At 62.1% G+C, this 13673-nt stretch overlaps 2 protein-coding genes across 6 annotated transcripts; one reads left to right on the top strand and one right to left on the bottom strand.

Moving 5' to 3' along the window:
- Positions 1 to 365: 365 nt before the first annotated feature.
- Positions 366 to 3319, bottom strand: SFRP5 (secreted frizzled related protein 5). Of its 2 annotated transcripts, XM_064663065.1 has the most exons (3): positions 2682 to 3316; positions 1906 to 1983; positions 366 to 1526 (listed from the first exon to the last, which is right to left on the bottom strand). In XM_064663065.1, exons 1-3 carry the CDS (start codon positions 3211 to 3213, stop codon positions 1186 to 1188), a joined length of 951 nt encoding a protein of 316 aa, XP_064519135.1. In that variant the 5' UTR covers positions 3214 to 3316; the 3' UTR covers positions 366 to 1185. The 2 variants fall into 2 exon arrangements, with proteins under 2 accessions (XP_064519135.1, XP_064519136.1); XM_064663066.1 differs by lacking the exon at positions 1906 to 1983 and having other exon boundaries at positions 2682 to 3319.
- A 1987-nt stretch (positions 3320 to 5306) lies between these two features.
- On the top strand, positions 5307 to 13560 carry GOLGA7B (golgin A7 family member B). Of its 4 annotated transcripts, none has more exons than XM_064663061.1 (5): positions 5307 to 5397; positions 11056 to 11181; positions 11570 to 11722; positions 11859 to 11960; positions 12075 to 13560. In XM_064663061.1, the coding sequence occupies exons 1-5, from the start codon at positions 5341 to 5343 to the stop codon at positions 12174 to 12176; spliced, it is 540 nt and encodes a 179-aa protein (XP_064519131.1). In that variant the 5' UTR covers positions 5307 to 5340; the 3' UTR covers positions 12177 to 13560. The 4 variants fall into 4 exon arrangements, with proteins under 4 accessions (XP_064519131.1, XP_064519133.1, XP_064519132.1 ...); XM_064663063.1 differs by having other exon boundaries at positions 5326 to 5379; XM_064663062.1 differs by lacking the exon at positions 5307 to 5397 and adding an exon at positions 8394 to 8488.
- Positions 13561 to 13673: the final 113 nt, after the last annotated feature.

Here is a 13673-nt window from a genome sequence, read left to right as displayed (position 1 = left end):
GGAGAAACCTCTCTGGCAAACACTGTCAGACTCAGCTGTGGGGCTCCAGCAGCAGTGATGCCTCTGTCCCCTCACTCTGCTTATCATGACATCCTCCCAGGGTCCTTGGAGGGGCAGGGGTGCCTGAGCGTCCAACCATGCCTGTGACTGCTGGGAATTTCATCCCTTGGCTTGTCTGGACTGCCCAGCCTGAGGCTCTGGGCACGGCAGCTGGAGCGGGGTAGAGCCAGAGCTTGGGGTGACCCTGCTCCCTTGGGCTGCCCCATTCAGTTGGCAGGACTGGGACCCCTCTCCCATTCTTCTGGGGTCCCTGAGGGAGCCCCAAGGGGCAGTTGCTCATGAACAACATTGAGCTGGACACAGACTTCTCTGAGGTGGAATAATTTACTGTGGGGTGCCTGGGCTGGGTCATGCCAGGGTTGTGTGTGAGGGATGCAGCAGAGCTGGTCTGGGGGCCTTGGAGGTGCACCCCCACACACACACTGAGCCATGTGGAATGAGGGGTGAGGAGCCCAGGCAGGGGCTGTGATGTTCTGGTCACTTGGTCTTGAGGGGAACAGTCTGTGGGGACAGTGGGGCAGAAGGGACCTGCCTTGGCTGGGGTGGGTCTGTGCGAAGGTGAGATCCAGGGCTGGGGTGTGAGCTCAAGGTAAGGCCATGGGATATGTTGGTGGGCTGGAGTAGGGACTGCTTGGGCTGAGGATCTGGGGCAGGTCATGAGGGAGCTGGGCAGGGTACACTGATACAGGGTGGGGGTCCAAGGTACAGCCAAGTGGTCCCAAGAGGGCCAAGCAAGGATCCTAAATGAAAACAAGGGGCTCTAGGCGGCTGGGCAGGGAGCTTGGGAGTAGCCAGGGGTCTCTAGTGCAGACTAGGGCTCACAAGCATGCAGAGCAAAGGTCCTGAGTTCAGCCTAAACTCCTGGATGTGGGCAGGGGTCCTGGGAGCAGAACAGGGGTCCCAAGGGTGCAGAAAAAGGCTCTCAGGAGGAGGCAGGGGTCCTGGTTGTGGATCAAGGCTCCCACAAATGCAGCTGGGAATCCTAGGGATGCGGAGCAGGGTTCTGGGGCACAGCCAAGAGGCTGAGGTGAGCAGAGCTGGGATCCTGGGGTGCGGCTAGAGATGCCAGGGATGTGGTTTTGGGCCAGTGCAGGAGTCCTGGGAGAGGGTATGGTGGGTAGAGTGCTAGTGCTGCCCAGCCCCATAGAGCAAGGGGTGGTAGAGGGGGCAAGGATAGGAGAACATGAACTTGACTGCGAACTTCATCTCCTTGTTGTGCTTCTGCCAGGGGTAGATGGCCAGGAGGAGCAGGCGGCCGCCCACCTTGCGGCCCATCACCAGGAAGCTGCCACTGAGGCTGTCCAGCTGGGGGCAGGGGCAGGCGCCTGCGTTCCTCATGTGCAGCACCATCTTCTTGGTGTCCTTGCGTTTGAGCGGGCCCAGCTTCAGCACCTTCTTCTTCTGGGCAGCCACCAGCCGCCGCTCCCCGTTCTCCTCCGTCATCTCCTTGATGCGCATCTTCACCACTGTGTGGGGCAGCCGAAGGGCATGGTTGGGGGAGAGGGGCATTGCTGGGACACCGGGGAGGGGAGGGTCTGGGCCAGGCACCTGTGCAGAACAGGGTGCAGCCCATCCCTGGGGTGGGTCTCTGGGGAAGTTACTCTGTGGGAAGGGGAAAGGGGTTATTGAGTGACCCTCCCACATGTCCCTTTCTGTCTATCCCCTCACCAATGTCTCCTCTTGTGGTGCACCCATCCATGCATGGTCTGAAGGGAATGGCCAGGGATCTCCCATGGGGCTGTCCCCATACACCCCCACCCTCTGGTCAACCCCTGCCTGGGCTGTCAGACCTGGGGGAGGCAGACCCCTCTCCAGGGGGGCTGGGAAGCAGACCCCAGCACTCACCAAAGTCACTGGAGCACATCTGCTCCATCATGCCATCCGCCTTGTGCTCCATCTCACACTGGGTGCAGATCTTGGACACTGTGGTGAGAGACTAGTCATTGTCACAGCTTCCTGCTGCTGATACTTGTCACCTGGACCAGCTCCTCGGGGACTGCTTGGGAGAGCCTCAGCAGCTTCTCTGCTCCCTAGGCAGCTGTGCTGGGGTAATGGGGGGGCACAGAGCACCTCTCTGGCCAGTGTCCCAGCATCCCCCCCAGCAGAGGGGATATGGGGATGCCCTCCCACCAGATGTTGTCGCTTTGAAGCACAGGGTGGCCCCAGCCTGAAGGGTGTTGTCACAGCCCCGATCCTGACCCTGGGCTGCCTTTGGCTGATGTACCCTCCCCTGTCTGAGGGGACAGCCACCTGCAGCAGCAACATGGGACTGAGACCCACAGATGCAGTATGCTCTTTGCTGCTGGCATGGGACCCAGAGGAAGGAGAAGGATATAGATAGCACTGTGGTGGATCTGCCAGTGGCTCCCACCTCATCCCGTGTTCTCCCCTGTCCTGGGGCAGTTCTGTGCAGGCAGCTGGGTCCCCAGCTCCCTCAAGCAATGAGTGGTGTCCAGACAAAGCAGCTGATGCTGCTGGTACTGCACCCACTCGTGCCCTGCTGCAGACAGAGGGTCCTTGGCCAGTACCAGTGTCCCGAGCTATGCTTCGAGGGGTGAAGGGATGCGGGTGCAGGGGCTCCACATGCATCCCCATCCCATCACAGTACCCTTCCCACTTACCTGGTGGCGGAGTGGCTTTGCTGTTCCCAAACTGGACGGCAATGCAGAGCTCGTGGTCAGAGGGGAACTTGCCACAGTGCAGCATCTCAGGCCAGGGGAAGCCGTAGGACTCCATGACAGGGGCACAGGAGTCACGTACCACCTCACAGAGGGAGCGGCAGGGGTAGACGGGCCGGTCGAGGCAGACGGGGGCAAAGAGGGAGCAGAGGAAGAGCTGGGTGTCAGTGTGGCACTGCTTGGCGAGCAGGGGCACCCAGCTGCCAGCCTGCTGCTTGGCCTCGGCCATGGTCTCGTGCTCCAGCAGATTTGGCAGCCGCATGCGCTTGTAGCCCACGTCGCGGCAGAGCTGCATGTCGGGCGGGATGTCGAGGCACTGCGGCTCCCGCCCGTAGAAGCGCCCATGGGGCAGGTTCTCGGGCTGCCACCCATAGTAGTCGTAGTGCTGCCCGCCGCCCAGAGACCCTGCCAGCGCCAGCGACAGGGCCAGCAGCGCCGTGCTTCCCGAGCCCGGGGGGCTGCCTGCCTCCGGCATCGCCGCTGCCCGCCTGCCGCTACCGGCCGTGGCTGCCGAGCGGGACGGGAGCGTGTCTCGGCACCTCGCCTGCTCCCTTAGCGCCTCCCACGCTCGCTGCCCTTTCTAAGGAGGCTGGAGGCCTCTCCGGCAGCCAATCTGCTCTGGCTGCCGGGCCCCCCGGGGCTGGCCCCCGGCTCCCCCCCCCCAGCCTGCCCACCCCTCTGCCCCAGCCCTCCCTCTCTCCTCGGTGCATGGTGCTCCATGCCTCTCACCCTCCCAGGGAGCCTCTCTGCATGCACCCCTTCAGCCCACCCTGGCTCTGTGTGTCCCTGGGGTGATGCTGTCTGGAAGGGCTGGCTTGTCTGTCCCATGGGGATGTGCTGTGGGCACAAGGTGCCCCCATTATACACCAGTCCCCCTGCCCATCCCGACTGGCACCCCAGAGGCATGCCCTGTCACGTGCCAGGGGATGTTGGTTATTACCCTGTGCCCCTTCTCTGTCCTGTGCCCCATAGGGTCTGGGTTTGGGTATGCTTGGGGTTTAGAGGATGGAGGAATAGGGCATCCCAGAGGCTTCATGCTTCAGCACTGGGGGAGAGCTGAGGTACCCAGGTGCCATGTGTGCCATCAATGCCAAGGTGATGCCAATAGGCATGGAGTTTTTATTCTTCATGGGTGGCCCTGTCAGCATGCACTTTGGACAGCCCATGGTCTGCTAGGCACAGGTTTGCTGGGGTTACACCTCCCAGCAAAGGGCTTTCACACAGGCTCTGCCAGTGCCCGGGGTGTGGGCAAAGCTGCAGCCCAGGTGGGGTGAGAGTCCTGCCAGGGCCACATTCCCCCATTCCCTTGGAGATGGGCTGGGCCAGGGGGTGCAAGACTTAAGACCCCATTAGAAGCCCATTTGTCTGCAGGGGTTATCTGGGACATCCCCTCCCTTTCCCGTGATCGATGCTCCTGCCTGGCCAACAGGTTTTGGGCTGTCGCTGGCCCCTGCCTGCCGGATAAGGCAGCTCTGTTAATGGTGATAGAGCAAATAGTCCAGTTCATGCAGTGATAGCAGCTGCTCTTTGCCCTGGGCTGGGGGCAGGGATTGTTCCCCCAGTCCTGGTGGGGTCCATCTGCTTTGAGGCCATGCTGGGAACCTCAGCCACATGACCTGCCCTTGCCTGCAGCCTGCCTGCCCTGCCCATGCCCTCTGTGCTGGGCTCAGCAGCCATCACTGCATCACTGATGCTTACTGCCAGCCCGAGGGTGGGCTGGGTTCATCTCACCCCAGCCGAGCCCGGAGATGGCACCATTAATGTGTAACTGCCGGGGAGCCCGATAAGATAGAGCGGCCCTTTATCAGGGCTGCCTGGTAGCAGGAGGGAGGGTGCTGGAGGCATCAGGCTGTCACGGCAGGAGTGAGATTGTCTGGAGATAAATGCTGATAGAAAATAACTAATCCGTGATGGATGGGCTTGGGCAGGGTGTAACTGCCATGAGAGCTAGGCTGGGAAGGGGCTGGCAAGGCCTGGGAGCAGGAGTTGGGAGGTGGAGGCAGAGCAAGGCTGTGTGTGCAGGGTGGAGTTGCCAGTGTGTGGGATGCTGAGCACAGCCATGGGTGTGCCATGATGAAGGTGAGGGGGCTGGTGAGGCTGGGGTTGAGTGAGGGGCTCTCTGCCAGCTGGCCCAGTCCCTCTGTCTGTCACGATGCCTTCATTAGAGCCACTGAATCACCTCCTGTCAACATGGCCATGCTGGGGGGAGCACGGCTGGCTTCAGGATAGGGATGTCCATTCCTGCTCCCACCCTTCTAGGTGTCCTGGCAGCCTTGTCTCTGAGCTGAGACTTTGCCTCTGCTCTAGGGGTTCCCTGATGCACTCCCATTGCTTCCTTAACCCTTTTCTACCCAGGATGCCTCAGGGGAGGTAGATCTGGGGTGTACCCCAGAGAAGGGTATGGACCCAAGGCAGGTGGATCTGGCACCCTTCCCTGCATGCTGTCTGCACAGGCTGATCTAGTGCCCACATTCCTGTCCTGCAGCCATGCAACTGTCTGGGAGACTGACACTTGTGCCTGTCACTCCAGGGAGCTGGCTGTGCCAGCACTTGTGTCACTGCCTGTGTTGTCTGTCACAGCAGCGAGGACAGAAGCAGGGCCATGGGAGCTGCCCCCTCTGCAGTGGGGACCTCAGGGACGGTGAGCCAGAGTGGCAGGGTAAGAGGACATCCCCCTGGGGGTACCCCATTGACACTCCAGGCCCTCCCTGTGGAGGACCTGTGCATGGTTGTAGCAGAGACGAGATCTGAGCTGGGGGAGCAGAAGGCTCCTGGGAAATGAGGTGCTGAGAAGGACCTTGGCCTCCTCTTTCCATCCTTGTGTCCCACTCTCTTGCCTCAGCTTTGGGTGCTACTGACCTTGTTTCTGTGAGTAAAGATGCATCCCCTGGGCCTGGGTAGGCTGACTGGGCTGGATGGGTTCTCTCCCATCCTACTGTCCTTTCCATCCTGGTTCTTGGGCTATGTCAGTGCTGGACATGGGATGCACTCACTGTGGAGCAGGGATGTCTGGGAGAGGACAGCACACTGGGGCTGATCATTCAGGGGCCCTCAGGAAGGGACAGCACGCTGGGGCTGTCTGTGCAGGGACACGTGTCCGAGGGTGTCCAGCAGCTGAAAGGAGAGAGCACCCTGGCCGGGGGGCTCCATGGGGGTGACCCTGCTTGGGACTACTTGTGGGAGTTCGGGGCATGACTGGGGACACTGTGGGGTCGAGGTAGCCCGGGGGCAATGTGGAACCATCAGGGTGGGCAGCGCACAGGGTCAGTGGTGGCTGTGCACTTGCCCTGCGCCCACACACACTCACTTGCCCGGCAGCCCCAGGAATGTGCTGGCAGTGTTCCCAGCCCAGCTGCGGAGCTGACGCGCTCTCCCAGCCCCGACCCAGCACCTCCTGGCCCTACCCAGTTCCTGCCAGCTTGCAAACAGACCCTCCCTGTTCACTGCTGGACACCCCGGTCCTGGCCCCCAGCACCTGGTCCTGCTCAGCAGGGCAGGGAGGGGGCATGTCCCATGTGGGGGACCCTCTGAGGAAGAGTCCCTTTGCTTCATGGCGTGGCACTACACATAGGGACCTCCTATGTAGTGCTATTTGCCCCTCCCCACCCCACTGGGGAGGTGGGAAAAGCCACCCATGTCTGCTCCCAGCACAACCCCATCCCTGTGTGGTAGCAATCCTTGCACAGCCTCAGCTCTCATCTGGCACCTTTGCTAAAGCCAGACCTTGGCAACTGGCTCCAAAACCACATCCTCCTCTGCTTGCCTGTTTGCAGGAGGATGCTGAGTCCCCTAGCACCTGTGGACTTCCTCAGGATGTGCTAGGGGGCTGTCCCCACCCTCTGCAGGGGCTCCCAGCGCAGTGGGGTGCACCAGAACCACCCCTTGGTATGGACACAGCTGAACATGGCAGTGCTTGCAGATGCCACAGAGGGGGGCCACTCTTGGAGTGCTCAGTCAGTAGGGTCAGTGGCCCCAGTTTGGGGCAGTCTCCATGTCCTGCTTGAAGGGGCAGGCTGAGGCACTTGGAGCTGTTTTCCAGAGGCTCACAGTGTGGGGGATGTGTCCCCCTCCCCCCCCACAGGTGCACACACCTGGCATCTCTCAGAAAAGGTTATCAGCTAATCATATGGCCCCACTGTCTTTGTGCCTCCCAAATGTCACTGTTGTCCTCACTGGATGGTGATCTCATGCTCCCCCACCAATAATGAAAGCCCTCCCAGTGCCGTGGGAAGCAGCTGCCAGAACCTGGCCCTGTTGTGGCCTCTTTGAAGCAGAGCTGGGGCCGCTGACAGCCCCGACAGGCAGGAGAGGGGGCTCAGCAGGCAGTGGGTGCAGGATGGAGCCCCAGGGGTTGGTCCTGGACTGGTTGCAGGACTCCAGCTGTCCTCCATGGCCTCCAGCCACCCTGCTGGGGCTACAGGGAGGGTTGAGATGCTGGGATGGGGTGCAGAAGTGTGCACCCAGAGACACACTAGGGACACGCCCTGTTCCTGGTCTGGGAGCCAAGTGCAGGGGCTGAAGCAGGGGCACTGCTGGGGCATGGCTGCTGTGATGTGATGGGCACAGGCATACTGTCTGTGCAGGGTTGGCCATAGGGATCCTAAGTATGTCCTGTGTCTGTCCCATAGGGCCAGGGGCAGGGCCTGTGGGCAGCTAGCCAGAGCCAGAGGTAAAAGGAGATCCGATCCAAGGGGTCTGTGCAAGACGGGTCAGAGTCACTTCACTCCAGGCACAGAGGAAAAGTCAAGTAGGGGAGTGAAGGCAGCTCTGGCAGCAGCCATGCCTATCCCTGCTGCAGGGCAGCCTAAAAATAGTCCCTCAGGGCTGAGCAGATGGAGCAAAAGGGACAGAGCCCTGTTGCTGCAGGCACCTTGCCAGCCCCCTCACAGTGCTGGGGTTGAGGGAGCAACAGGGCCACGCAGCATTTTAGGGCTGCCCTGAGCTCTTACTGTCCCTGATCCTACTGCCTGGGATCCCTTTGGCTATGCCAGCCCCCTCGACCTCTGACCTGCCTTGCTGGAAGCCATGGCACAGCATGGCAGAACCTGTCATGGCATGGCATGGCAGCAGCCTATTTCTTCTGCATGGGAACCAGCAGAGTCTATCCCTGCTCTGGTTAAAACTGGAAAGCCCATGATGGTGCACCCTGCCTGGGGGAGCTGGTAGACCCTGGTGGGCTCTGGAGGTGCTGGGGACCACAGATACCACAGGTAGGGCCAGGGGCTGTATGGTGATACAGCCTGACTTTGGGTCAGGTCAGGGGCTGTATGGTGATACACCCTGACTTTGGGTCAGGTCAGGGCTGTCCGTGTCCTGCCTGTCACTGGGCAGTATGGCTGGCAGAGAGTGGCTCCCCATAATGGGGTGATGTCAAAGGGATGACAAAGGATACTTCTTGACACGTGCGCTGGTCCTGCAGACAGCAGGTCCATGGCTAATGAGACAAATGGAGCCCAGAACCTGGGTTGGTGCAGCCAGAGAAGAGACATCCCTGGGGCAACACTACAGGTGGAGGATGATGGGCAGAGGCTGGGGTGGCGGGGACAGCTAAAGCCCCCTGACTGCTCTTGGCCCCTCACTGCAGCACGGGAGAGCAAACTTCATCTCTTGGCAGGCACAGCATTGCCATGGCAACTGGCAGGACCTGCCAGGTGGGCAGGAGAGCACTGACGTGGCAGTGACATGCAGCACGGGAGGGAGATGGGATGCAGGGTCTCGGTTTGGGGACATCTGGGGACATGCTTGGGAGTGTAAGCACAATGCATGTGCATCAGAGTGCATGCCTGGGGTACATGGGGTATGTGGGCAAATGTGGGCACCTGATTGCATGCATGAGTGCCTGTGCCAGTGTGCATGCACGTGTTTGGGTGCATGGGAGACTTCACACGCCACCCCCTGAGGGGGGTCCTTTGGTTTTGTGGCACTGTCAGGGCAGGGTGTACCTCACTGCTCCGGGCTGTGGGCTGGCAGGGCTGCTCTGAACCATGGGAGCAAGAGGTTTCCCCAAAAACTATGGGATCCCTAGCTTTGTGTCTGTGGGGGAGATGTGTCCTCCAACTGGGGTCCCTGACTGCATGTGTCCTTTGGTCCCTTGGTAACAAACCCTGCCTGCTCTAGAGAATGGGGACTGTGCACCAACCACCCCAGGGCTCTGCCTCTATTTGCCCTGCCCAAAGCCTGCACTGGTGCTCAGGGTGGGGGGATTAGAAGTCAGACAGAGCTGCCCCTGCACTGCAGGCAGCTGGCCATGCTGTGTTTGCTGTGTTCACTGTGTTCTTTGTATTAGTTGTGTGTGTTAGCTGTGTTAGCTCTATTAGCTGTGTTAGCTGTGTTCCCTGACAAGGCATACACGCTGGCAGGGCCCTGCGCTGCCTCCAGCATCGCCCAGGTGTTGAGGGAAGGGCTGGCTGCTCTCCTGCCTGCCAAGGGCCCTGTGCCCAGCTACTGCATCCCTCTCACCCCACCACGGTCCCAGCTAGGAGCCGCCCCCTCCTTCACCTCTCGGGAGAGCGTCTCTTCCCCCCGTTTGGCATTTCTCCGGCTCTAATTGAGCTGTCAATGGGCAGAGATAATAGGGAATTCGTTAGCTCTGTCTTTGATGTCTGCCCGCCCTGCGACCGCAGCGCCAGCTGCAACTCCTTCGCAAACAAACAGCTTCAGACGAGGGCCCTTGGCACGGCGAACTGCCAGCCGCACGGTCGACTCCCCAGATCGCTGCCGTTCCAGCCTCATGGAACAGACCCCCTGTTACCTCCAGCAGCACCCCCTCGGCAGCCAAGTTCCCCCATAGGGACCTACAGCTGCATCCCAAAGGCACCCGGGCTCCGCTACCCGCCGTGCCAGACCCCCGGGGACACCCAGCAGCAACCCTCCTTCTAAGCCCCTCTCCAGGGCCAGCCGCGGGGCAGCGGGTACCGCCGTCCGCAGCAAGGGGCCCGCGTCCTGCAGGGGCCCCGTGCCGGTATCAGCGGGCGCCCATCCCCGGTGCCTCGGGGCGGGCCGCGGCGGACCGGGCGGCTGCGCACACGGGCGGCCGGGCCCGCCTCCGCCGCTCGGCTCGGCAGCACCGCGGACAGCGCCCGGCCCCGAGAGGCTCCGCACGGCCCCGGTGACGGCGTCGGTCCGGTCCGGTCCGGCCCCCCCGGCACGGCACAGCCCGGCCCGGCGCCCGCCGCGCCATGGCCACGGAGGTGGGTGCGCGGCGGCAGGGCGGGGGCACCCCGGCGGCGGCACCTCCCGGGGCCGCGCTGCGGCGGAGCCCCCCCGCTCCGCCCTGCCCTGCCCGCCGCCACCGGCTGCCTGGGCGCGGCGGGGCGAGGGCTCCGCGAACGGTGCTGCTGCGGGAGGACAGCGCGGCGCTGGGGTCCGTGCGGGGGGAGTGTGGGACCGGGGGCTGCGAGGGTTCTGTGTGCACGAAAAGGCCGGTGTGTATAGGGGGTGCCTGAAGGAGTGTGGGGGTGCAGGGTGGGTGCAGAGTGCCTTTGGTGGAGGGAGCAGCGTGCGTTTGGGTTGGGGCACCCTGGGGAGAGGGATGGCTGTGGGATTTGGGGTCCTTGTCTCAGATGCCGTGGGCGGGACGTGGGCCAGGGACATACGGTCTGTGGGGCAGAGAGCAGGTGGTGGCCCCATGTCACCCAGGGCAAGCGCAGGGAGGGGCCTTAGACCCGCCCTTGGCACAACCTGGTCCCTCTATCCACCTCTCCAGCCACCCCACAACCCAGAGTTCGGGCGGCTAGCACGGGCCTTCACACCCCATGGGGAATCAGGGCTTAGCATCTACCGCGGGATCTGCTGATCCTTTTTCTGCAGCCTCCCCGCTGCAGCCTGCTCACCTACTGTGCCACTGCTGCAGCCTTGCTGCCCGGCCACTGCTCCTGCTCGGCTCACTCCCGTCTTCCTGCCTAGGAGCTGCTGGGTTGGCTGTGTACTGGGGTGCTGCTTAGGACACAGGGCTATCCCCTCCCTGGGCCATGGCCCGCTATGAACACACACTCGTGCATGCAGGAACCAGTATGGGTGAGCTCTGACAGCAGCCTGGGGCAGGGAGCACACTCATTCGCCCACGCTCTGAGCAGGGGGCTGCCACAGCACCCTCCCCTTGCCACCATCCTCCCCTCACCACTTGCTTCGCATCTCCAGCACTGAGCTGTGCTCACGGCATGACACAGCCCATGCTAGGGGTTCCCTGTCCTGGGGGTTGTGCGAGCCTACAGACCCTGACACTGGGGGAATGGCTGCTCCTCAGGACCCCAGCTCTCCAGCAGAGATGCCTGGCACCCGCTGGCTGCAGCCCCCCTGTATCACCCACTGCCCCCAGGTGCACAGCCTGCAGGAGCTGCGGCGCAGCGCGTCCCTGGCCACCAAGGTCTTCGTGCAGCGGGATTACAGTGATGGGACCACATGCCAGTTCCAGACAAAGTTTCCCCCTGAACTGGAGAGCCGGGTAGGAAGACTGACAGATTGACAGGGTGGTGCCCTATGGCAGTGCCTTATAGGGGCTCAGAGGGTAGAGGGGTCTAAAGGCGTGGGGCCTCCATGGGATGTGGTATAGCCCTGGGCCAGTCAGTGCTGCTGGGTGCATGCAATCACAGTCACCTTGCCTGCTGTGCAAAGACTTGGATGCTACTGGGGACTGGGAGGCTCTGGTGAAGCCTGCAGGCTCAGCAGACCTTGGCATGGGTGGGATGTGGGCAGGTGCCAGCGAGCTGAGGCATCAGCTGGGCAGGGAGGAGAGAGTTAAGTGCTCTCCAGATCCCCTCAGGAATGGGGACAGGGCGGTGCAGGGAGTCAGCCTCTGGCCAGACTCCTCTTCACTCTGGTTTCTGTCCTAGATTGAGCGGCAACTCTTTGAGGAAACTGTGAAAACCCTGAACGGCTTCTACGCTGAGGCAGAGAAGATTGGGGGCAGCTCATACCTGGAGGGGTGCCTGGCCTGTGCCACTGCCTATTTCATCTTCCTTTGCATGGAGACACATTATGAGAAGGTGCTGAGGTGCAGGGAGGGCTCAGGGATGGGCATGTCTGGCAGTAGGCACAGGGATGGCACAGGGAGCAGGGGGCTGAAGGCCAGAGCAGGCAGCACTGCTGGCAGGCCCTGAGTGTCCCTCCGTGTGCTGGCAGGTACTGAAGAAGATTTCCAAGTATATCCAGGACCAGAATGAGAAGATCTATGCGCCACGGGGGCTGCTGCTCACTGATCCTCTGGAGCGTGGCATGAGGGTCGTATCCTGCAGGCAGCAGGGTGCTGGGGGGATGGAAAGGGGTGGAGGGACAATGGGAGTGGTTGCCAGGCAATTGGGCTAGCACATTTCACTGATGATCCTTAGCGGGGCCCAGATTGAGATCTCCATCTACGAGGACCGGTGCAGCAGCGGCAGCTCCAGCAGCGGCAGCTCCAGCAGCAGCAGCGGTGGGGGTGGTGGGGCGGGGGGCCGGTGACTGGCAGGGAGTCCCTGCAGGGACTCGTACTGCCGGGACAGTGGCCTCTCCGAGCTCCGCAGGCTGCACTACCAGAGCACCCGCTTCTGAGCCCAGGGAGAGCGGGAGGGGGAGGCTGTGGCTACCCGGTGGGGCTGCCCACCCCCATCTACTCTATGCCCCCCACAGTGAGTCTGGCCCTGATCGGACCCACTGTGGGCAGGGGCTAGTGCTGGGGTATCCCAGGTGCTTCCCACTGAGCCAAACTGTTGCCAAGGGGCTCCCGCAGCCCTCTGTGTTCTTGGTGCTGCTGTCCCTGCCCCAAGCGAAGGGGGCTTGCCCTGCTGTGGGCAGCCACAGGTGGCAGTGCCCTGTTGCCATGGATCGGGGAGTCAGGGGATTGGAAAAGCCCCCAGCAGCACTAAGGGGGGGATGCACACTTAGCCCCATGCCCACAGGCACTGAGCTCTTGCTTCACCCCCTCCTTGGGGCACCCTGCTCTTGGTGCTACGGCGTGGGCTCAGCTGCTGCATGTCCACTGCCCAGGGTGTCTGCAGAGCCTTGGTGCCGCTTCTTTTGCATGATGGTGCCATACATTCTCCCCAGCCCTGCCCCAAATGCTGCCTGTTGCTGCTCCCCAGCCTTGGCCACATGCTCTCACCCATCTGGCAGTGCATCCTCGCCAGCAGCATCCTTTAGCACTGCCATGACACTGGGCACTCGCTTCTGCTCCCTCCCTGACCTGGTGCTAAACCCAGCTGGACCCAGAAAGCTCCCCAGCCCAGTGTCCAAGGCAGGGAGGTGCAGTGCTGGGCAGGCTCCTGCCCCTGTGCCATGTGCCCCAGGCTCATGCATGGCCCAGTATAGTTGAGGCTAAGCTGTGGCATGGCTGAGGCAGGCTCCCTGCCCAGTCCTGGCAGAGCCTGCCCATACCTGGCTGCAGCTCCCTGCCTGCACTGCCCCATGACCTGCTTCAATGCAGGGACAGTGCCTAGTGGAGCAGCTCCACCGGGACCCTTCCTCTCACACTGCTGAGCCCTCTCCTGCCCACGTGTCCTGCATGCATCTGCCACCAGCACCCTAATTCTCAGCCTGGCCTGTGGTGGGGACCCCAATGGGCACCTGGGCTTGGCTGCAAGGTGTGGAGGTTCATGGTCCAGGGTCAGATAGGGGGAAATACAAGGGTCCCTGTGACATCCAGCACCTCGAGGAGAACTCCTGTCCGGGTGCAGGGCTGAACCGAGCCAGCATTTCTCTCCTGGGGTCCTGGAGGGAGGACTCTGCCCTGTGGGACTCCCTTTGGCTCGGTCATGACGTGTGTGAGGGGTGGCCCTGGCCTCAACATTCCTGCTGGAGCCCCCCTGCATGGAGACCTTCCTCAATAAACCCCACGCTTCTTCTCCCACTGCCTGCCCTGCATCTTCTTGTGCTGGTGGTGGTGGGGGAGCAGGACAACACTGTGGGGGAAGAGTCAGGCTGGGTATCCCTTATCACACTGGTGTGTACAGATCCCCACGA

The sequence above is a fragment of the Pseudopipra pipra genome, chromosome 8, assembly GCF_036250125.1.
Source record: "Pseudopipra pipra isolate bDixPip1 chromosome 8, bDixPip1.hap1, whole genome shotgun sequence".
NCBI classification, from domain to species: Eukaryota; Metazoa; Chordata; class Aves; order Passeriformes; family Pipridae; genus Pseudopipra; species Pseudopipra pipra.
The sequence above is the reverse complement of the archived record's forward strand: the minus strand, read 5'-3'. Positions and strand labels throughout refer to the sequence as shown.